The sequence below is a fragment of the Gobius niger genome, assembly GCF_951799975.1.
Source record: "Gobius niger genome assembly, chromosome: 19".
Taxonomy (NCBI): domain Eukaryota; kingdom Metazoa; phylum Chordata; class Actinopteri; order Gobiiformes; family Gobiidae; genus Gobius; species Gobius niger.
Genome location: NC_136870.1, coordinates 28,700,291 through 28,723,908, shown reverse-complemented (window position 1 = coordinate 28,723,908; position 23,618 = coordinate 28,700,291). Strand labels below are relative to the sequence as shown.

At 44.5% G+C, this 23,618-nt stretch overlaps 1 protein-coding gene across 1 annotated transcript; it reads left to right on the top strand.

Moving 5' to 3' along the window:
* Window positions 1-9,384: 9,384 nt before the first annotated feature.
* On the top strand, window positions 9,385-17,647 carry LOC306978283 (class I histocompatibility antigen, F10 alpha chain-like; the record flags this gene model as incomplete). Its single annotated transcript, XM_079576806.1, has 4 exons — window positions 9,385-9,421; window positions 13,713-13,985; window positions 15,863-16,156; window positions 17,589-17,647. 4 exons carry the CDS (start codon window positions 9,385-9,387, stop codon window positions 17,645-17,647), a joined length of 663 nt encoding a protein of 220 aa, XP_079432932.1.
* Between the last annotated feature and the right edge of the window lie 5,971 nt (window positions 17,648-23,618).

The window sequence follows — 23,618 nt, the reverse complement described above, 5'->3', positions numbered from 1 at the left end:
GGGACAAAAATTCAATAAAAATTCAACAAAAAATGACAAAAAATCAGCAAAAATTCAACAAAAATGTGACAAATATTCAACAAAAATTCAACAAAAATTCGACAAAAATTTGACAAAAATTTGACAAAAAATGACAAAAGTTAAACAAAAATTCAACAAAAAATTGACTAAAATTCAACAAAAATGGGCTGTCTGTGGCATCAGTGGGGAGGGGGTTCTGCTGAGGAGCAGTGGTTGGTTACTCGGCTGGTGACCAAAGCTCGGAGGCGTCTCCAGGAGGTGGGGGCGTTCCTAGGAGGACTCAGGCAAACCTATCCCTAAAATGGCCGTCAGAGTTTTTACAGATGACTCAGAAATACGTGAATGTGCCAAGGCAACACTTCAGCCATGTTTTTAATGAGGGAGTGACAGAATAACATGATGGAAAGCTTGAAAAAGTCAATTTTGCATAAACCCCTCCTTTAACCTTTTCCTTTCTTTGCTGGTTTGACGCCGGTCTGTGAAAAACAAGAACCGTCTGAACCACATTGTCAAAGTGTGTGGTCAGATTCCTGGTGTGTGTTTTGAAGACCTCGCCTCACTCTGGAAGAAAAGAGTCGTCCAAAAGACTCCATCGATTTTAGGTCAACAAAACCATGTCTCGCGGTCGCACTTCACTCTGATGCCTTCGGGGGGCGATATGTCGTCCGACTGCTGTCAGAAACTTAAATGACAACAGCTCGGAAGGCAGTGTTTATCTGTCCCCTCGTGTCCTGATGCTCTTACAGTTCAGGACGTCTGTATATGGTCGTATGTGTCTCCGTTTACTGTTTTTTTATGACCAGAGAAGAACCGAACTGCCCATTGGGATGAATAAAGTTGTTTTGATTTGACAAGGGTGAGGTGATCCTGGTGGAGATGTGATCTTTGGTGGTATTTGTTTGTTCTGTCCTGTTAAAGTCACTCGTACTAAACGGCTTAAACATCATCTGTTAAACCATCAAAGGAGGAGGGAGGACTATCGATCGCATCACGGTGAAAGACACTTCCTGTTAAATCCTGACCCCCCTCTACATTCTAACCTGTCTTTTCTACAGTGCTGCCGGTGAATGCACTGATGGGAGTGTCCGGTTTCTGCTGAACATAAACAGTCTCAGTTTGAGTCACTGTCATAGATACTTTACTTTATCTTTGACCAGGGGTTATTTCCCGCTTTGAATCTGAATGTATTCATAGAAAGGGAAAAACCCCCCGGGCGGCTCTTTAGCTGGAACACTGAGAGTCTGAGAGGGCGAGACTGAGGAAACATCTCAAGTATGTGCTGGATTAAAAACATTCAGGCCGGCGTTTCTCAGGTTGAAGCTAAAGCTGGATGTTTAAAGGACAGTTTTATACAGAAACTCAAAATGAATCTGCAAAGGATGAACAAACATGAGGAGGTTTAAGGCGTGTCATAAACATCTGCTCTGGGGGGGGGGGGGCAACTGGTCTCTGGTTCTCTCTGGAGTGAGAATAAAGAAACATTGGGGTGAGTCTGGGGTGAGACTGAGGTGAGTCTAGGATGAGTCTGGGGTGAGAGTGGGGTGAGACTGAGGTGAGACTGAGGTGAGATTGGGGTGAGACTGAGGTGAGATTGGGGTGAGACTGAGGTGAGATTGGGGTGAGACTGAGGTGAGATTGGGGTGAGACTGAGGTGAGATTGGGGTGAGACTGAGGTGAGATTGGGGTGAGACTGAGGTGAGATTGGGGTGAGACTGGGGTGAGACTGGGGTGAGACTGAGGTGAGTCTGGGGAGTGCTTTGAGTGCTAAGATTCTGGGAGCTCCTCAGACTCCACTTTCGGACCTGTATTCTGGACAGGTGATGCTCTGAGTGTTCTGGCTAATGATGCTCATCCTCTTCATGGTGAATTCTGTTACTTGCCCTCTGGTTCGAGGCTCAGGGCTCCATTGGTGGGGAAAAACAGATACAAATATTCCTTCATACCTGTAGCCATCTCCACTCTAAACGCTGAGTATAAAAGGAGTTTACAGGCACCAAATTCAGTGTGAGGGGAAAAAAAAGTTGTTGTATTGTCTTGTTCTGTTGTAAGGTTTTGCACTTCGGCATCTTGCTTGTACTGGTGAATGAATGCATTTTTATTGTTCTTGTCTGTTTTTATGTATCTATTTTTATGTATCTTGTGCTGCAAAACTAATTGCCCTATCGGGGACATGAAATAAAGTGAAGTGGGGTGAGACTGGGGTGAGTCTGGGGTGAGTCTGGGGTGAGACTGGGGTGAGACTAGAGTGAGCCCCCCTCTACATTCTAACCTGTCTTTTCTACAGTGCTGCCGGTGAATGCACTGATGGGAGTGTCCGGTTTCTGCTGAACATAAACAGTCTCAGTTTGTGATTCGTTGCTGAAGTTTTCTTAGAGGCGACACTTCTTAAAAACCACCGAAAAACAAACAGAGCCCGGCACGAGTCACTGTCATAGATACTTTACTTTATCTTTGACCAGGGGTTATTTCCTGCTCTGAATCTGAATGTATTCATAGAAAGGGAAACCCCCCAGGGCGGCTCTTTAGCTGGAACACTGAGAGTCTGAGAGGGCGAGACTGAGAAACATCTCAAGTATGTGCTGGATTAAAAACATTCAGGCCGGTGTTTCTCAGGTCGAAGCTAAAGCTGGATGTTTAAAGGACAGTTTTATACAGAAACTCAAAATGAATCTGCAAAGGAACAAACATGAGGAGGTTTAAGGCGTGTCAGAAGCATCTGCTCCGGGGGGGGGCTGGGGACGGCTGGAGCTCAGGGGTGAAGCGGAGGAGAGGCTGGGCTCTGGTTCAGTTGGAAGTTGTTACGGCCATATTGACGTGGGCAGAGGATCGGTCCAGGTCCAGGTCCAGGTCCAGGCCCAGGCCCAGGCCCAGGCCCAGGCCCAGGCCCAGGCCCAGGCCCAGGCCCAGGTCCAGGCCCAGGTCCAGGTCTCCCAGAGGCAGATGGATTTGATGAGCCCAGGCTTGGTTGTTTTTTGATGATAACGGTGACTCTATGGTCGGACCGGTTTGGCTCTGGTCTGTTACGGAGAAGTCGTCAAACCGGGTTTGAGGAAAGAGCCTGATATAAACCCCGTGTCTGAGAGTTTGGAGAATCTCTCTGTCTCTGAGACGTTTGGAGGATTTTACATCATGAAGATTTGTTTTTTCCTTTTGGGACTCGTGATAAACGGAGCTTCATCCAGTCAGTATCTTTACATCTGTTTTTTTTCGCTGACCAAAACCCTGTTTCTATTGATCTGTGATGTTTATCTCCTCTTTACAGACTCAGCTTTATATTACTTTGCTCATTTCAATCACTTTGACAAATGTTTTCTTTTCGATCTCGTCATTATTATTATTAGAGGTGCGTCACTGAAACAGACTCTGTTAACTGTGTATACAGTTTATACAGTGCATTAATTGTTGTTTTGGTCCTTGTGAAATGAGATATTTGATTATATATATATATATATATATATATATATATATATATATATATATATATATATAAGTGAGTCAATTGACAGAGGCCTTGAAAGGTGCAATGAAAAAGCAAGTACCCAAAAGGTACAGCCAGATGCCCATACCTGAAGCATTGGAAACTGCCAAACAAAGGCTCCAAGCCTTGGCCAGCCGCCTAAAGAGGTACACGAGAGACAACGAAGCCAGACGAGTAAATCGCCTGTTCGCAACTCAACCAGCGAAAGTGTACGCTCAGTGGCAGGGTAACAATAACAGAGCAGACCCACCAAGGCTGGAAACTGAACAGTACTGGAAAGGCATATGGGAGAAGGAGGCAGCACACAACAGTGATGCACAGTGGCTGGTGGCTCTGAGAGAGGACCACAGAGAGGACCACAGAGAGGACCACAGCAACCTCCCTGAACAGAATCCAGTTACCATCACAGTGGCAGACGTCCAAGAAAGAGCCTCAGGTATGAAAAATTGGACAGCACCAGGCCCTGACATGATACACGCCTACTGGCTTAAGAAACTCACGGCTCTCCATGAGCGCTTGGCAGCACAAATGAACCAGCTGCTGAGGGATGGGAATCACCCTGAATGGTTAACCGAAGGGCGCACAATCCTGATCCTGAAGGATCCCTCAAAGGGTACAGTCCCATCCAACTATCGGCCAATAACCTGCCTCTCCACAACGTGGAAGCTCATGTCCGGCACCATAGCGGCTAAGATAAGTAAGCACATGGATCAATACATGAGCACAGCTCAGAAGGGAATCGGTAAAGATACCAGAGGTGCCAAACACCAGCTCCTGGTAGACAGAACAGTCGCTCGAGACTGCAGAACCCGACACACTAACCTGAGCACTGCCTGGATTGATTACAAGAAAGCCTACGACTCAATGCCACATACTTGGATCATTGAATGCCTGGAGCTATACAACATCAACAGGACTCTAAGAGCCTTCATTGCAAACTCGATGAGGTTGTGGAAAACCACCCTTGAAGCCAATGGCAAGTCACTTGCACAAGTCTCCATCAAATGTGGCATATTCCAAGGAGACGCCCTGTCCCCACTGCTGTTCTGCATAGGTCTGAACCCCCTCAGCCAAATAATCAACAAGACTGGCTATGGATACCGACTCAGGAACGGGGCCACCATCAGTCACCTCCTCTACATGGATGACATCAAGCTGTATGCTAAGAATGAGCGAGACATCGACTCACTGATCCATACCACCCGGATATACAGTGCAGACATTGGGATGTCATTCGGACTAGAGAAGTGTGGTCGGATGGTGACTAAGAGAGGGAAGGTAGTCCACACAGAAGGGGTCTCACTCCCAGAAGGAACAATAGCAGACATTGAGGACAGTTACAAGTACCTCGGAATCCCACAAGCAAATGGCAACCTCGAAGAGGTGACAAGGAAAGCGGCTACGGCCAAATACCTCCAACGAGTAAGGCAGGTCCTAAGAAGCCAGCTCAATGGCAAGAACAAGTCCCGGGCAATAAACAGCTACGCCCTACCAGTAATCAGATACCCTGCAGGAATAATAAGCTGGCCAAAGGATGAGATACAGACCACAGATGTTAAGACGCGAAAGCTCCTAACCATGCACGGAGGGTTCCACCCCAAATCCAGCACCCTGAGACTGTACGCTCGCCGTAAGGAAGGAGGCCGAGGACTAGTGAGTGTGAGAGCCACTATCCAGGATGAAACATCCAAGATCCATAAGTACATCAAGGACAAGGCTCCGACAGATGACGTGCTCAGTGAATGTCTCAGACAATGGGGAACAGAAGATGAGGTGCTGGAGGTCCCGTCATGGGAGGACAAGCCCCTACACGGCATGTACCACCCAAACATAACTGAAGTGGCGGATATACAGAAATCCTACCAATGGCTAGACAGAGCCGGACTAAAGGACAGCACAGAGGCACTCATCATGGCTGCACAGGAGCAGGCCTTGAGCACCAGAGCAATAGAGGCCCAGATCTACCACACCAGACAAGACCCCAGGTGTAGACTGTGCAAAGAGGCCAATGAGACAATCCAGCACATAACTGCAGGGTGTAAGATGCTGGCAGGGAAAGCTTACATGGAGCGCCATAACCAAGTGGCTGGTATAGTGTACAGGAACATCTGTGCAGAATATGGGCTGGAAACCCCAAGGTCAAAGTGGGAAACACCTCCAAAGGTGGTGGAGAATGACCGAGCCAAGATCCTGTGGGACTTCCAGATACAGACGGACAAAATGGTAATGGCGAACCAACCGGACATTGTGGTGGTGGACAAAGAGCAGGGGAAAGCCATTGTGGTCGACATAGCAATACCAAGCGACTTCAACATCAGGAAAAAGGAACACGAGAAACTAGAGAAATACCAGGGGCTCAGAGAAGAGCTGGAGAAAACCTGGAGGGTGAAGGCATCAGTGGTGCCCGTGGTCGTTGGGGCACTCGGGGCAGTGACCCCCAAACTGGAGGAGTGGCTCCAGCAGATCCCAGGAAATACATCAGACATCTCGGTCCAGAAAAGTGCAGTTCTAGGAACAGCAAAGATACTGCGCAGAACCCTCAAGCTCCCAGGCCTCTGGTAGAGGACCCGAGCAGGAGGAAAAAGAGAGACCGCCCGCGGAGGGTGAGGAAGAGTTTTTTTTTTTTTTTTTTTTTTTATATATATATATAAATATAAATTGAAAGCTCAAATAAAGTCATTATTTAGTGCTTTGGGAACAGCTGAGATGAGGAAACATCAGTGTTCACTTTCCAGCACAAACACGTTTAAGTGACGTCTGAAACAAACAAATATTTTATCTGGAAAAAAATCTTACCAGGAAATGTTCCTGTTTATTTTAGTTTATTTATTTGACAGGGACATGTACAAGATGTTTTGTACCAGACTTTAGCTCCTGGAGCTCATTTCCATCTGCAGACAGACAATTACAAAACACGACAAAACATAAAACAGTTCATCATATTTACAGACAGTATTTACATTTATTATACAACTTTAAAAATGTACATTTCATTAAAGGGAAAACTTGTTCCTCTTTCGTCCATACCCGACCCTTCTCAGATGGCACATGTACTTGTTGTTGTTTCTTTAATGCCGACATGTTTGAGTTCCAGAAAATGTTGTTTCACATCCAGACAGAATCGTTTGAAGTCTTTGCATAGTTTCAGTGCAGACTGTGACCTGTGACCCAGGGAGGAATCACACCAGGAACTAACGCTTATGAGAAGAGACTGTTGTCTGTGTGCGTCCAGGACAGTTAAGTTTGTATATATATATATATAAAACTACTCTTCCTCACCCTCCGCGGGCGGTCTCTCTTTTTCCTCCTGCTCGGGTCCTCTACCAGAGGCCTGGGAGCTTGAGGGTTCTGCGCAGTATCTTTGCAGTTCCTAGAACTGCACTTTTCTGGACCATGTCTGATGTATTTCCTGGGATCTGCTGGAGCCACTCCTCCAGTTTGGGGGTCACTGCCCCGAGTGCCCCAACGACCACGGGCACCACTGATGCTTCACCCTCCAGGTTTTCTCCAGCTCTTCTCTGAGCCCCTGGTGTTTCTCTAGTTTCTCCTGTTCCTTTTTCCTGATGTTGAAGTCTTGGTGTTGCTATGTCGACCACAGCGGCTCCTCTGCTCTTTGTCACCACCACAATGTCCGGTTGGTTCATCACCTTCTGTCCGTCTGGATCTGGACGTCCCACAGGATCTTGGCTCGGTCGTTCTCGACCACCTTTGGAGGTGTTTCCCACTTTGACCTTGGGGTTTCCAGTCCAGACTCTGCACAGATGTTCCTGTACACTATGATCCTCTGCACAGATGTTCCTGTACACTATACCAGCCACTTGGTTATGGCTCCATGTAAGCTTTCCCTGCAGCATCTTACACCTGCAGTTATGTTCTTACACCTGCAGTGATGTTCTCACACCTGCAGTTATGTTCTTACACCTGCAGTTATGTTCTTACACCTGCAGTTATGTTCTTACACCTGCAGTTATGTTCTTACACCTGGGTCTTGTCTGCTGTGGTAGATCTGGGCCTCTATTGCTCTGGTGCTCGAGGCTCCTGTGCAGCCATGATGAGCCTCTGTGCTGTCCTTTAGTCCGGCTCTGTCATTGGGAGGACCTCTTCAGTTATGTTTGGGTGGTACCTGCCGTGTAGGGGCTTCAGTTATGTTTGGGTGGTACATGCCGTGTAGGGGCCACTTCAGTTATGTTTGGGTGGTACCTGCCGTGTAGGGGCTTCAGTTATGTTTGGGTGGTACATGCCGTGTAGGGGCTTGTCCTCCCATGCCGGGACCTCCAGCACCTCATCTTCTGTTCCCCATTGTCTGAGACATTCACTGAGCGTCATCTGTCGGAGCCTTGTCCTTGATGTACTTATGGATCTTGGATGTTTCATCCTGGATAGTGGCTCTCACACTCACTAGTCCTCGGCCTCCTTCCTTACGGCGAGCGTACAGTCTCAGGGTGCTGGATTTGGGGTGAACCCTCCTTCCTTACGGCGAGCGTACAGTCTCAGGGTGCTGGATTTGGGGTGGACCCTCCTTCCTTACGGCGAGCGTACAGTCTCAGGGTGCTGGATTTGGGGTGGACCCTCCTTCCTTACGGCGAGCGTACAGTCTCAGGGTGCTGGATTTGGGGTGAACCCTCCTTCCTTACGGCGAGCGTACAGTCTCAGGGTGCTGGATTTGGGGTGAACCCTCCTTCCTTACGGCGAGCGTACAGTCTCAGGGTGCTGGATTTGGGGTGAACCCTCCTTCCTTACGGCGAGCGTACAGTCTCAGGGTGCTGGATTTGGGGTGGACCCTCCGTGCATGGTTAGGAGCTTTCACGTCTTAACATCTGTGGTCTGTATCTCATCCTTTGGCAGCTTATTATTCCTGCAGGGTCTGATTACTGGCAGGGCGGAGGGACTTGTTCTTGCCATTGAGCTGCTTCTTAGGACCTGCCTTACTCTCAGGAGGTATTTGGCCGAGGTTCGAGGTTGCCATTTGCTTGTGGGATTCCGAGGTACTTGTAACTGTCCTCAATGTCTGCTCTTGTTCCTTCTGGGAGTGAGACCTTCTGTGTGGACGACCTTCCCTCTCTTAGTCACCATCCGACCACACTTCTCTAGTCCCAATGACATCCCAATATCTGCACTGTATATCCAGGTGGATCAGTGAGTCGATGTCTCGCTCATTCTTAGCTACAGCTTGATGTCATCCATGTAGAGGAGGTGACTGATGGTGGCCCCGTTCCTTAGTCGGGATCCATAGCCAGTCTTGTTGATTATTTGGCTGAGGGGGTTCAGACCTATGCAGAACAGCAGTGGGGACAGGGCGTCTCCTTGTGGTTTGCCATTGGCTTCAAGGGTGGTTTTCCACAACCTCATGGAGTTTGCAATGAGGCTCTTAGAGTCCTGGGGAGATCCTCGTGTAGACCATGATCCACAGGACATGGCAGAAGATCCTGAAGATCCTCCATGTTTCCAAACACTTCAGGCCAAAGAAATGGATTAAACCAGATTTGAGTTAATCAGGCTTTAGCCCCGCCTACAACTTCTGACGGCGAGTTTGATAAAATGAATTCATGAATCAGGACCATGGAATAAATAATTAAATAGATAAATCATTATATATACATTAGTTTGAATAAACAGATCCTCCAGATCTAAAACGTGATTTTCTTCTTCTTTCAGTGAATCACACTTTGAGATTTCTGACGACGGCTTCATGTCAGATCTCAGGTTTCCCTCAGTACGTCTCAGTGGGTTTACTGAACCACCTGGAGATCTTTCATTATGACAGTGACACGAAGAGGATGGAGCCCAAACAGGAGTGGATGAAGAGAATAACCGAGGACGAGCCTAAGTACTGGCAGACCTACACTCAGCTCTATCAGAACAATGAGCAGATGGCAACAGACGACATGGAAACTATAAAGCAGCTTCTGAACAAGACCGGAGGTCAGTCTGAACTTTGACTTCTTTTTTTCACAAATATGTTTAATTTTTCAATTGAAGAGCAAAACATATAAAACACAAAACAGGCAGTTTTTCTTCTAGTTGACTTTGTATCCAGAGAAATGACCAAAAGTCTGCAAAATATGTCCCACTGCATGAGCTGACTTCTCCAAGTCAAAAATAAAACAATATCATTATAATATTAACTGTAGCAACATTAGCATTCGCTGTAGCTAATGCTAAATTAAACTGCTAAATTAGCTAAATTAAACTGGACCTTTCCACAAAAGAAACTTCTATTGGCAGGACTCGTTGGAGTTCTTCGTTGGAAGAAATAATCTTCCATGCACTCACTGGCTCAATACTTTTCGTTTCATTGTTAACATGGAACTGTCGGGAGCAAAAATGCATCGAGCCAAAGAAAAAATGATTCATTATGGACTAAAACTCTATTAGATATTGATATTCTGATAATGAACTCATTTCTTTTTGTTTACAAGCAATATTTTTCTTAATTTAAAACGCCATGTATATTGAAAGCATACACTCTATTTCGACTGTAAAACACACACACACACATATATATATATATATATATATATATATATATATATATATATATATACATATATATATATATATATATTTTTTTTTATTTATTTTTTTTGACTGAGGAAATCAATTATTTCCTCAGTCAATCATAGTCGAAACGTCATGGCTTGAAATGATTTTTTTTTTTTTTTTTTGGTCTTTTTTTTCCAAACAAACACACACACACACACACATACACAAACACAACAACCATCCTCTTTTGGATACACACATATACATATATATATATATATATATATATATATTAGGGGTGTAACGGTACGCTAAAATTGTATTCGGTTCGGTTCACGGTTTTGGAGGGCTCGGTTCGGTTAATTTTCGGTACAAATAAATAAGAACTAACACATTTTTTCTTTTGAAAAGCTGCCAATACACAATAGAATTCTTGCATAAAATGAATAAAAGTGACCCATTTGGGTGATATTTTAAATAAATTACACTCTTATAATGAGAGTTACTGTAACTCATGAGAACCATGTGGATTCAACTCAACAAAAAGGCCACAGTGAACGGCTTTTTACTCTCGTCTACTCGCCAAACTACTGTCCTGATACTCTAGCCTCACCAGACACAGTAAGAAAAGGCTTTAAATGAGAGTGAGGCCCAGAGTCCGCGCAGAGAAAACATGAGAGCTGCGCCCGGGACACGGTGACATGATGCAGCCGCGGAGGAGCCGCGCATGAGGCGAAGCACCGGGAAACAGACGGCCGAGCGGGACACGAGCGGAGAAGCACTCGCGCTTTGGAAGAGACAGGGGGAAGGCGGTCGGTCTCTCCTGCTCATTCACTTCACCAGACTACTCCGTGTTGGTGTTATATGTGGCGAAGTAGGCGGAGAGTGAGTGCGCGCTGGAAGAGCCTGTCCCCGTAACAACGCGTTGATTAATTAGTGAAGCAACACTACGCACCTTGCGTAGTTTGCGTATAGGAAGAACCGGCTCTGAGCGCTGTGTAACTTTTTGGCTGAAGTGCGGACGTGATGGGATATTGTAGCGAGGCTCAAGACTTTTAATCAAATACTTAAAGCCAGCGCCTTCAACAACTGTAGTTTCTCTCGGCTACTCATGCAGCTTCAATGTACGTCACTCAATAGCGTCCGTGCGGAAACTCGCGTAGGAACTTTGTTCCGCGGCACTTAATATGACGCTAATAATAAATTTACATTATTTAATGAAAATAATACACCGAAACGGTACGCAAGTGGACCGAACCGAACAGGCCGAACCGAACGGTTCAATACATCCCCGTGAACCGTTACACCCCTAATATATATATAAAAGTGCAGTTGTAGGAACAGCAAAGATACTGCGCAGAACCCTCAAGCTCCCAGGCCTCTGGTAGAGGACCCGAGCAGGAGGAAAAAAGAGACCGCCCGCGGAGGGTGAGGAAGAGTTTATAAAAAAATATATATATATATCCCCATATATATATCCCCATATATATATATATATGTGTGTGTGTGTGTGTGTGTGTGTGTGTGTGTGTGGGGGGGGGGGTAGTCACCATGAGCTGGGGTTTTAATTTTTTTTTTGTCCCTTGTAAAAAAAAAAAAAGTATCTTTACATTCAAATGTGTGGGTAGAGTGCAAATAAATATTTGATCACAAAAAAAACATTAGCTGTAGCAACATTAGCATCAGCTGTAGCAACATTAGCATTTGCTGTAGCAACATTAGCATTTGCTGTAGCAACATTAGCATTTGCTGTAGCAACATTAGCATTAGCTGTAACAACATAAACATTAGCTGTAGCAACATAAACATTAGCTGTAGCAACATAATCATTAGCTGTTGCAACAGTAGCATTAGCTGTAGCAACATTAGCATTAGCTGTAGCAACAGTAGAACTAGCTGTAGCATCATTAGCATTAGCTGTAGCAACACTAGCATTAGCTGTAGCAACACTAGCATTAGCTGTAGCAACATTAGCATTAGCTGTAGCAACATAAACATTAGCTGTGGCAACATTAGCATTAGCTGTAGCAACATAAACATTAGCTGTAGCAACAAAAACATTAGCTGTGGCAACATGAACATTAGCTGTAGAAACATTAGCATTAGCTGTAGCAACATAAACATTAGCTGTAGCAACATGAACATTAGCTGTAGAAACATTAGCATTAGCTGTAGCAACATAAACATTAGCTGTGGCAACATTAGCATTAGCTGTAGCAACATAAACATTAGCTGTAGCAACAAAAACATTAGCTGTAGCAACGTAAGCATTAGCTGTAACAACATAAACATTAGCTGTAGCAACATAAACATTAGCTGTAGAAACATAAGCATTAGCTGTAACAACATAAACATTAGCTGTAGCAACATAAACATTAGCTGTAGCAACATAAACATTAGCTGTAACAACATAAACATTAGCTGTAGCAACATAAACATTAGCTGTAGCAACATAAACATTAGCTGTAACAACATAAACATTAGCTGTAGCAACGTAAGCATTAGCTGTAGCAACATTAGCATTAGCTGTAGCAACATGAACATTAGCTGTAGAAACATTAGCATTAGCTGTAGCAACATAAACATTAGCTGTGGCAACATTAGCATTAGCTGTAGCAACATAAACATTAGCTGTAGCAACAAAAACATTAGCTGTAGCAACAAAAACATTAACTGTAGCAACATAAGCATTAGCTGTAACAACATAAACATTAGCTGTAGCAACATAAACATTAGCTGTAACAACATAAACATTAGCTGTAGCAACATAAACATTAGCTGTAGCAACATAAACATTAGCTGTAGCAACATAAACATTAGCTGTAGCAACATTAGCATTAGCTGTAGCAACATTAGCACTAGCTGTAGCAACATAAATATTAGCTGTAGCAACATTAGCATTAGCTGTAGCAACATTAGCATTAGCTGTAGCAACATTAGCACTAGTTGTAGCAACATAAATATTAGCTGTAGCAACATTAGCATTAGCTGTAGCAACATTAGCATTAGCTGTAACAACATTAGCACTAGCTGTAGCAACATAAATATTAGCTGTAGCAACATTAGCATTAGCTGTAGCAACATTAGCATTAGCTGTAGCAACATTAGCACTAGTTGTAGCAACATAAACATTAGCTGTAGCAACATTAGCATTAGCTGTAGCAACATAAACAGCTGTAGCAACATTAGCATTAGCTGTAGCAACATTAGCATTAGCTGTAGCAACATTAGCATTAGCTGTAGCAACATAAACATTAGCTGTAGCAACATTAGCATTAGATGTAGCAACATAAATATTAGCTGTAGCAGCATTAGCTGTAGCAACATTAGCATTAGCTGTAGCAACATAAACATTAGCTGTAGCAACATTAGCACTAGCTGTAGCAACATTAGCATTAGCTGTAGCAACATAAACATTAGCTGTAGCAACATAAACATTAGCTGAAGCAACATAAACATTAGCTGAAGCAACATAAACATTAGCTGTAGCAACATTAGCATTGGCTGTAGCAACAGTAGCATTAGCTGTAGCAACATTAGCATTAGCTGTAGCAACATTAGCATTGGCTGTAGCAACAGTAGCATTAGCTGTAGCAACATTAGCATTAGCTGTAGCAACATTAGCATTAGCTGTAGCAACAGTAGCATTAGCTGTAGCATCATTAGCTCGTGAGACACACTGTGAAGGTGATAATGATGACACTACATCTGACTCTGAGTCTCTCTTTAGGTCCACACGTCCTTCAGTCCATCCTGGGCTGTGACTGGGACGAGGAGACGGGTCGGGTCAGAGGAAATCTTCAGATTGCTTTTGATGGAGAAGAGTTTGTCGAGTTGGACTGGGAGACACAGACCTGGGTCTCGAAACATCAGGACTTTGTCACAAAACCGATGAGGCAGAAGCTCGGAGAAGCTGCTGAATGGAAAAACAGGCTCGAAAACTTCTATATTGATTATCTCAAGAAATTTGTGAAATACGGAGAGAAGACTCTGAAGAGGAAAGGTAAACGTCTCTCAGCTTAAACATGATGAGGATCATCAGAATTTACTTCTTAAGAAAACACCACATAAAACTCTGCATTCAAATAAAAAACATACAGTTGGATAAAACCATAAAAGTTTAGTGGAAAGAAGTTTAAGAGAATCTGAAAGGATCAGACTTTCTTCAGAGGTTCTTCCATAAGCCCTGCCCCGTCTGATCACGCACTATTACTACATTTTAAAACCTTAAAAATCTGGCTTCAGTAAAAAAAGTAAATGAGCAACTTTCAAAAAGAAGTGGTCAGTGAGGAGCTCGGAGTAGAGTCGAACTGTTGATATCTCAGAGCTCCCCCTGGTGTCGCTCCTCTGATATGAACCTCCCGTCCCTCAGAGCTCCCCCTGGTGTCGCTCCTCTGATATAAACCTCCCGTCCCTCAGAGCTCCCCCTGGTGTCGCTCCTCTGATATAAACCCCCCGTCCCTCAGAGCTCCCCCAGGTGTCGCTCCTCTGATATGAACCTCCCGTCCCTCAGAGCTCCCCCTGGTGTCGCTCCTCTGATATAAACCTCCCGTCCCTCAGAGCTCCCCCAGGTGTCGCTCCTCTGATATAAACCTCCCGTCCCTCAGAGCTCCCCCTGGTGTCGCTCCTCTGATATAAACCTCCCGTCCCTCAGAGCTCCCCCTGGTGTCGCTCCTCTGATATAAACCTCCCGTCCCTCAGAGCTCCCCCAGGTGTCGCTCCTCTGATATGAACCTCCCGTCCCTCAGAGCTCCCCCTGGTGTCGCTCCTCTGATATAAACCTCCCGTCCCTCAGAGCTCCCCCTGGTGTCGCTCCTCTGATATAAACCTCCCGTCCCTCAGAGCTCCCCCTGGTGTCTCTCCTCTGATATAAACCTCCCGTCCCTCAGAGCTCCCCCTGGTGTCGCTCCTCTGATATAAACCTCCCGTCCCTCAGAGCTCCCCCTGGTGTCGCTCCTCTGATATAAACCTCCCGTCCCTCAGAGCTCCCCCTGGTGTCGCTCCTCTGATATAAACCTCCCGTCCCTCAGAGCTCCCCCTGGTGTCGCTCCTCTGATATAAACCTCCCGTCCCTCAGAGCTCCCCCTGGTGTCGCTCCTCTGATATAACCCTCCCGTCCCTCAGAGCTCCCCCTGGTGTCTCTCCTCTGATATAAACCTCCCGTCCCTCAGAGCTCCCCCTGGTGTCGCTCCTCTGATATAAACCTCCCGTCCCTCAGAGCTCCCCCTGGTGTCGCTCCTCTGATATAAACCCTCCGTCCCTCAGAGCTCCCCCTGGTGTCGCTCCCTCTGATATAAACCTCCCGTCCCTCAGAGCTCCCCCTGGTGTCGCTCCCTCTGATATAAACCTCCTGTCCCTCAGAGCTCCCCCTGGTGTCGCTCCTCTGATATAAACCTCCCGTCCCTCAGAGCTCCCCCTGGTGTCGCTCCTCTGATATAAACCTCCCGTCCCTCAGAGCTCCCCCTGGTGTCGCTCCTCTGATATAAACCTCCTGTCCCTCAGAGCTCCCCCTGGTGTCGCTCCCTCTGATATAAACCTCCTGTCCCTCAGAGCTCCCCCTGGTGTCGCTCCCTCTGATATAAACCTCCTGTCCCTCAGAGCTCCCCCTGGTGTCGCTCCTCTGATATAAACCTCCCGTCCCTCAGAGCTCCCCCTGGTGTCGCTCCTCTGATATAAACCTCCTGTCCCTCAGAGCTCCCCCTGGTGTCGCTCCTCTGATATAAACCTCCCGTCCCTCAGAGCTCCCCCTGGTGTCGCTCCTCTGATATAAACCTCCCGTCCCTCAGAGCTCCCCCTGGTGTCGCTCCTCTGATATAAACCTCCTGTCCCTCAGAGCTCCCCCTGGTGTCGCTCCTCTGATATGAACCTCCCGTCCCTCAGAGCTCCCCCAGGTGTGGCTCCTGCAGAAGTCGTCCTCGTCCCCGGTCACCTGCTTCGCCTCAGGCTTCTACCCCGACAGAGCCGTGCTGTTCTGGGCTAAAGACGGGGAGGACCTGCAGGGGGACTGGGGGGAGATCCTGCCCAACCACGACGGGACCTTCCAGAGCAGCGTGTCCCTGAACCTGTCCTCGGTCCCCCCCGGAGACTGGGGACGGTACAGCTGTGTGTTCCAGCTGTCCGGGGTCACAGACGACCTCGTCACCAAACTGGAGCCCGGACGGATCCGAACCAATGGTGAGACTGGAGTGAGACTGGAGTGAGACTGGGGTGAGACGGGGGTGAGACGGGGGTGAGACGGGGGTGAGACGGGGGTGAGACGGGGGTGAGACGGGGGTGAGTCTGGAGTGAGACGGGGGTGAGACGGGGGTGAGACGGGGGCGAGGCAGAGCTTTGGGCCGATCACAGTCAGAGAGGGATCCGTGAGAACAGCAGCTCACCCTGTAGTTTACGGCTCTACAAACATGTTCTTCTGGTACGAGTTTCTTCAACTTGTCAGAGAAATGGAAGTGAATCAGGCAGCTCTGGGTTAAGATGCAAACTGGTGTCGTGTCCTTGTGTGAGTGGGTCTAATGAAGGGAGACAAGGGTTTTATAAAGGTCAGTGCTGGATGTTCTGCTCCGGAGGGACAGTCTGCTGTGAAAACCTGAGATATCATGACATAAATGAAGGTCAGGGCCAGGGAAATGGTTAAACCTCTGAACTCCCGCCTGAACCCAGAGGATCTTTTTCCTCACGTCATCACTTTTTTTTTCCAACATTTTTTTGTTGGGTATTCAACTCATTTTTTTTAAACTTTTTTGTCACATTTTTGCCACATTTTTGTAATTTTTCTGCCACATTTTTGTCATTTTTCTGCCACATTTTTGTCATTTTTTAGTCAATTTTTAATCAATTTTTTGTCACATTTTTGTCATTTTTTTGTCACATTTTCGTCATTTTTTGTCAATTTCTTGTGACATTTTTGTGAAATTTTTGCCACTTTTTCATACATTTTTCGTCACCTTTTTGTCACATTTCCATCATTGTTTTATTGCTATTTCCACAGCTTTTTTCCAGAAGCTTTTGGATTGGGGTAAAGCCAAACTGGAGAAACTGTGCTCGGTTCAGGCGGGAGTTAAGGGGTTAAAACCTTAAGGATCAGGATTATTTGTATTTTTAGACAAACCAACTCATAGATCTATACGAAATCACAGCAGACGATCCAGCACTGACCTGTTATAAGTTGACTCCATTTACAGTTGTTTCTTAAAGGTACATTCTGTAACTTTTATGGAGTATATGACCTGTGGCCTCTCATGGACCCGGCAGCTGGATGGGGGGCTCCTATAAAAGCTCTGACCTGTTCTTCTGTCTTTCCCAGAGAGGAATTTCACGCCGTACATTGTGGTCGCGGCGTCTGTTCTCGGCGCTGTCGTCTGTGCTGTGATTGGATACTTCGTGTTTCGCAGATTTAAAGGTCAAATCAAAATGTGCTGATGTTTAATGAGACTCAGACTCAATGTTTCTCTGCTTCGTTTACAGACAAACAGCTCCGTCCTGGTAAGAAACTCTTCCCCATCAGAGGAAAGTGTCTGTTACAGTAATTACAGTGTAATGAACAGTGTAATGAACAGTGTAATGAACAGTGTAGTTTCTGTGTTTTACGCTGGGCTGTTTTTTCTTGTAGAGTCGACTGAACCTGAGGTGATGCTGGAGCTGAACTCTCACCCCCCTGAGGCTCAGTGAGACGCCCGCGCCGCTCGTCGCCCCCTGCTGCCTCTTATTGGACATCATGTTCGCCCGGACACTTCCTCCTCCTGAACTTTACAGTGTCATATTTCCTGCTCTGTTTTATTGCCTCATGTTCGGGGCAGCTGTGGAAACTCCTGTGTGATATCGGCCGATATGTGTGATATCGGCCGATATGTGTGATATCGGCCGATATCACACATATCGGCCGATATCACACATATCGGCCGATATGTGTGATATCGGCCGATACTAAACCACTGATCGTTTCACTGTCAGGTTTAGGCCAGAGGTTCTGCTCGACCTTCTTCAGTAAATACATCTGTTCGTGTTTGTCCGTGATCTACAGGAGACGTTTGAAATGAATGTTTTTAAAAGTGCTTTTATTGTAAATGTCCCGTCTCTGTTTCTCACTCAGATAACAGTCACTCTTCTTCTTCTTCTTCTTCTTCTTCTTCTTCTTCTTCTTCTTCTTCTTCTTCTTCTTCTTCTTCTTCTTCTTCTTTTTCTTTTTCTTTTTCTTTTTCTTCTTCTTCTTCTTCTCCTTCTTCTTCTTCTTCTTAATAAAGCTCTGTTTCTGTGCATGTTTGTTAAAGCAGTGAAGAATCTGTGTTTATTAAATTGGAGCCGTTCCCTTTGACCAGAGCAGACGTAGTTTCTGTCGTGTTAATATTGTTGTAAACGTTGTGTAAAGACTTGATCACATTCACAGCAGTGAGACGATAACAGATTGTTTTAACACATGTTTGATTTTCATTAACACATTAATATCAGTGGATACGAAGAGAAAAAGGAATAAAAAGGTTTAAAAACGTCCTGTTCAGGATTCTTCACCGTGACTTAAAAACAATATCACAGGTTTGTGAATCCGATCACGATCAGACACTGAAGAGGAAAAACATTTGTCAATTTTGGTTTTGGAGATTTCTTACAAAAACTGCATTTCTCCCATAGAGCTGTATTGGCCCCGCCCTCCACCTGACATAATGACATCATCACATTCTAAATCGTGAGCGCCACCTGTTATTGGCGTTTTGTCTTTAAAGAGGGGGGGTTCTGCTTTAAAGAGGGGGTGTTCTGCTTTAAAGAGGGGGTGTTCTGCTTTAAAGAGGGGGGGTTCTGCTTTAAAGAGGGGGTGTTCTGCTTTAAAGAGGGGGTGTTCTGCTTTTTTCAGTCCCATAGCACCAGTCTATATCTCACTACAATGATGACAAACCTTCTGTTGGTCTGTAAATGCAGTAAATTAGAATAACTGCCTTGTATAAAATGTCTCTCTCAAAATGGCTGTAGTGAATGTCTTGAAATAGGCCTCTGTCTCTTTAAGAACCTCTGAGCCTTTAGACACGCCCCCTCCACACGCTGTCTGTGGCATCAGTGGGGAGGGGGTTCTGCTGAGGAGCAGTGGTTGGTTACTCGGCTGGTGACCAAAGCTCGGAGGCGTCTCCAGGAGGTGGGGGCGTTCCTAGGAGGACTCAGGCAAACCTATCCCTAAAATGGCCGCCATCAGAGTTTTTACAGATTACTCAGAAATACGTGAATGTGCCAAGGCAACACTTCAGCCATGTTTTTAATGAGGGAGTGACAGAATAACAGGATGGAAAGATGGAAAAAGTCCATTTAAATTTAAGATTTCTCCAGTAAAATGTTATGAGATTACGTTTATTGGCCGTGGACATGATGGAAAAAGATAATCTGGTGATAGTTTTGTGTTTCCTTTAAAGGGATCAATATTATCCCACTTTCCAAACACACATATGGCCTTTGTGTGGATTACAGGGACGACTGAAAGTCTTCACTCAGGATTTCTCCAGGGTGGGGCTGGTGCCTCCGATCCTCCTCCTCCTCCGTGGTGGAAAGAGCCTCAGATTCACCGCGGTTCAAACGCTCCGAACTCTCGGCCCGGCGTTTTCAGGGCGTGTCGGAAACGGCTTTATTTCCCGACAAATTGCTCTGACGTTTTTCTCCGGTCGGAGCTTCATCAGAGTCGGAGAAACAGGAAACGGAGATTAGGGAAATGCGGAGGCCGGAGCCAAACCACGGAGCGTCCTCCTGAAGGCCAGACGCCGGAGGAACGTCTGTGTTTCCCACCGTCCTCCAAACGAGGGGGAAAGAATCAGAAACTCAGCCTCACGGCCCAGTGCATCATGGGTCCAATGTGGCACAACATACAGTGGACAGAACCTTTAAAGCTGCTCCAGACGGACGCTCAAACAGTTCCCGATGTGTCCAGTTTTCTTTAGAATATCCACTTTCCTGGGTTTACTGGAGCAGAGACTGACGTTAAAGGAACAGGCCGGTGTTTTTCCAGACTGAGATCTGTTCTTAGCTTAGACGAGTTCATGTGTACATTTAGCCCGCGTGAACCGAGAGGATCTTTTTCCTCACGTCATCAGGTTTTTTTTCCATCATTTTTTTGTTGGGGATTCAAGTCATTCACATTTTTGTCACATTTTTGTCATTTTTTTGTCAATTTGTTTTAATTTATTTGTCAAATTCTTATCACTTTGTCAATTTTTTCCTCAATTATTCGTCCAATTTTTCTCACTTTTTTGTCACATTTTTTGTCCATTTTTGTATTTTTTTTGTGTAATTTTTTTTGTCAATTTTTTGTCATTTTTTGTCAATTTTTTGTCACATTTTTTGTCTTTTTTTGGTCAAATTTTTGTCCATTTTTTCCCTCAATTTTTCATTCATCAAATTTTTGTCAATTTTTGTGATTTTTTTGTAATTTTTTTTAATTTTTTGTCAATTGTTGGTCAATTTTTTGTGACATTTTTGTCATTTTTTGTAATTTTTTGTCAAATTTTTGTAATTGTTTTTTGTCACATTTTTGTCCATTTTTGTAATTTTTTTCTCAATTTTTCATCATTTTTTCTCACTTTTTTCACATTTCCATCATTGTTTTCGTCTCAGTTTTGATCATCTGAAACGGTGCAGCGCCTCCTCAGAGCGTGGTGTGGAGCTGCACTGGTCAGCTCCACCTCGTCCTTCCTCTTCCTCCTGCACAGCTCCCTCCACAGTCTCTCACCATCTCCTCGTTGGTCCCTTTTGTTGTTTCCTGTAGCTCCTCTTGTGACGCCTCCTCCGTGCTGCAGGTGTGGGGGCTCTTGGTGCCTCTTCACTGTTCAGTGTCTCAGAACAAGATGTTTGTAGATCTCAAATGGGTTTAGCTGATAAGCTAGCAGTTTGTTTACCTTCAATAAGCTGCTTTCTTCAGGACCATTTTGGACTCTCAAAGTAAACAAATCCACCAAACCTCCACAAAAACACGGTACAGACGTACAAAAGTATCCGGAAAAACAACGTGGTTCGCTGAAAAAGGCAAACAATTCAGCTGCACCAGGAGAGAGGGAGGGAGGTCACTTCCTGTTTTCACGTCGCCATGGCAAAAATGAAAAAAAAAAAAAAAAAAAAAAAAAAAAATTATAATGTAATAAATAATGTGATTATATTATTATGATTATTACTATTTCTTGTATAACAAATTCCACGTTGGTAAATCATGTTAAGTTCGTTGTAGTATCATTAGTATCATAGGCCGAATCATAAGTTGAAGGAAGAGAGGAAGAGGAAGAGGAAGAGGAAGAAAGGAGGCCAGTCAATAAGAATAATAACAATAATAAACAAATGAATTATAAAGGGGGTCGGGGGGAACAAACACATAGATAGAAAGAGTGGGACAGGAAGGAAAAAATAAATAAATAAATAAATAATAAGATAATAAAATAAAACATTAAGGAGCTCTGGGATAAGGCTCCCCCACCTGCATCATGTACTATGGGGTTTTTAACTGCACCACATATCACACAGTTTTTAATGCACGGCACAAGGACAGAGGTGCAGGTGGGGGGGGGCAGAACTTAACATTGTAGTTTCCTGTTTGTTCTCTCCCTTTTCTTTCTCCAAATCTAAATGGTTTATATGATTTCAATCTTGAATGTTTACCCTTCCTCATGTTCATCACCCCATTCACTTTACCTTTACCTCTGTTATTATTGTTTCTTTACTATTATTTGTTACTATCATCATTTTTCATGTTCCACGATTTGTTTCCCATGATTTACTATTTTCTTTCATCTTTTTTGTTGTGTTTTCTCTCTTATTCATATCTCACACCTGCTCAGCTCACACACCGCACACCCAGAACCCAAGAACGAAGATTCAAATATGTGCCTTATGTGTCTTCCCTTTGTCTATGTGCTATTTGTAAGCTTTGTTTTATGTCAAAAAATAAATAAATTCTTGCCTGAAAAATAACTGCTGTTTTTTCTTCCATTTTTTAATCGATTTTTGTCATTTTTTTGTCCAATTTTTATCACATTTTTGTCAATTTTTTGTAATTTTTGTAATTTTTTCTTCTATTTTTTTAAAATCAATTTTTGTCATTTTTTTGTCACATTTTCATCATTGTTTTCGTCACAGTTTTGTCGCTCTTTTCTCACCTTTTTCCCAGAAGCTTTTGGATTGGGGTAAAGCCAAACTGGAGAAAATGCTCTCGGTTCAGGTGGGAGTTAAGGGGTTAAAGAGACAGAGGCCTATTTCAAGACATTCACTGCAGCCATGACAAAAAATGACTGAAATTTGTCAAAAAATGACAAAAAAAAATGACAAAAAAGTGACAAAAAAAAAGAGAAAAAATGTGACAAAAATGTGATAAAAATGTGATAAAAAAATGACAAAAAAATGACAAAAATGTGATAAAAATGTGATAAAAAATGACAAAAATGTGATAAAAATGTGATAAAAAAATGACAAAAATTGATTAAAAAATTGAAGAAAAAATGACAAAAAATGTGACAAAAAATGACACATTTGTGAAAAACAAAACAGTTTAACATAATGACCCCAGTTTGAGCTCCGTGGCGCTCGCGGGGGAACCTTTGCTCCTGTCAGACCTGTCAGACAGACCAATGGGTACATATTTTTTGGCTTGGTTTGGACCCAGATTAGTCCTGGTTTAGACTCAGGTAATAAGTAAGCAGGCACTTTTCTCCTTCCCCAAATGACTTCAATTTAAACTCCACAGTCAGGTATTTTGATGAAAGCCTACGGCTGCTGATACTGACTGCACCGCCTCTAACTCATTCACACATTTTGAATTGATCACTTCTATCTGAAACCATCTCAGATTCATGGACGGCAGCCCATGTTCTGCATCAAGATGGCCCTACAGATGTCTGACTGACCGATACCAAAACTACCATGTCCTGCTAAACTTTTCGAAAAACTAAGTAAGCGTAATGAAGTGAAATCCTTTTTAATGGAACACTGTGTCCTCAAACCACATCAGTCTGGCTTTAGACGAGGCCACAGTCTTCAGTGACAGCTGTGCAGCACCTGACAGTGAAGAATCATCAAATCCTGTTCAAGCAGCTGGAGCACATCGAACTATCCTTCAAACAGAACTCAAGCTGTTGTTTTTTTTAATCACAGATAAATCGCCAGTCCAGCCCACCTCTGCCTGGTTCAAATCCCTTGATGCAGCCACCAGCAAGTTCTACTGGAGAAATAAACCCCCTCGAATCAAACTCGCAACAGAAACCCAGACTACAAGGCGGCCTCAACGCACCAAACTCCTATCACTACTCATTAGCTAATCATCTACAGTTTATTCACAAATGGATCCATTCAAGCCCATCCGACCAAACCTGGATAGACACGGAACAATCATTATGTAACACTCTACCATTCTTGAATCAATCACTAAAGGAAAAGCCACTCTTCAAAGCACCAACAATAGCCGGAGCTCTGGCAGTTCTCAAACAAACCACTCACTCTAACAAACCATACACCAATCTGGAATAATCCTGCATTTACAAGTAATAAGAAACCTCTACATTTCCTCACATGGGCAGAAAAGGGCATAACTCACCTCTCACATCTTCACCAACAACACTCATCTTTCACACACTTAGTCACAGAGTTTGGCATCGGGAGCAAAAGCTTCCTTGAATATTCACAACTGAGA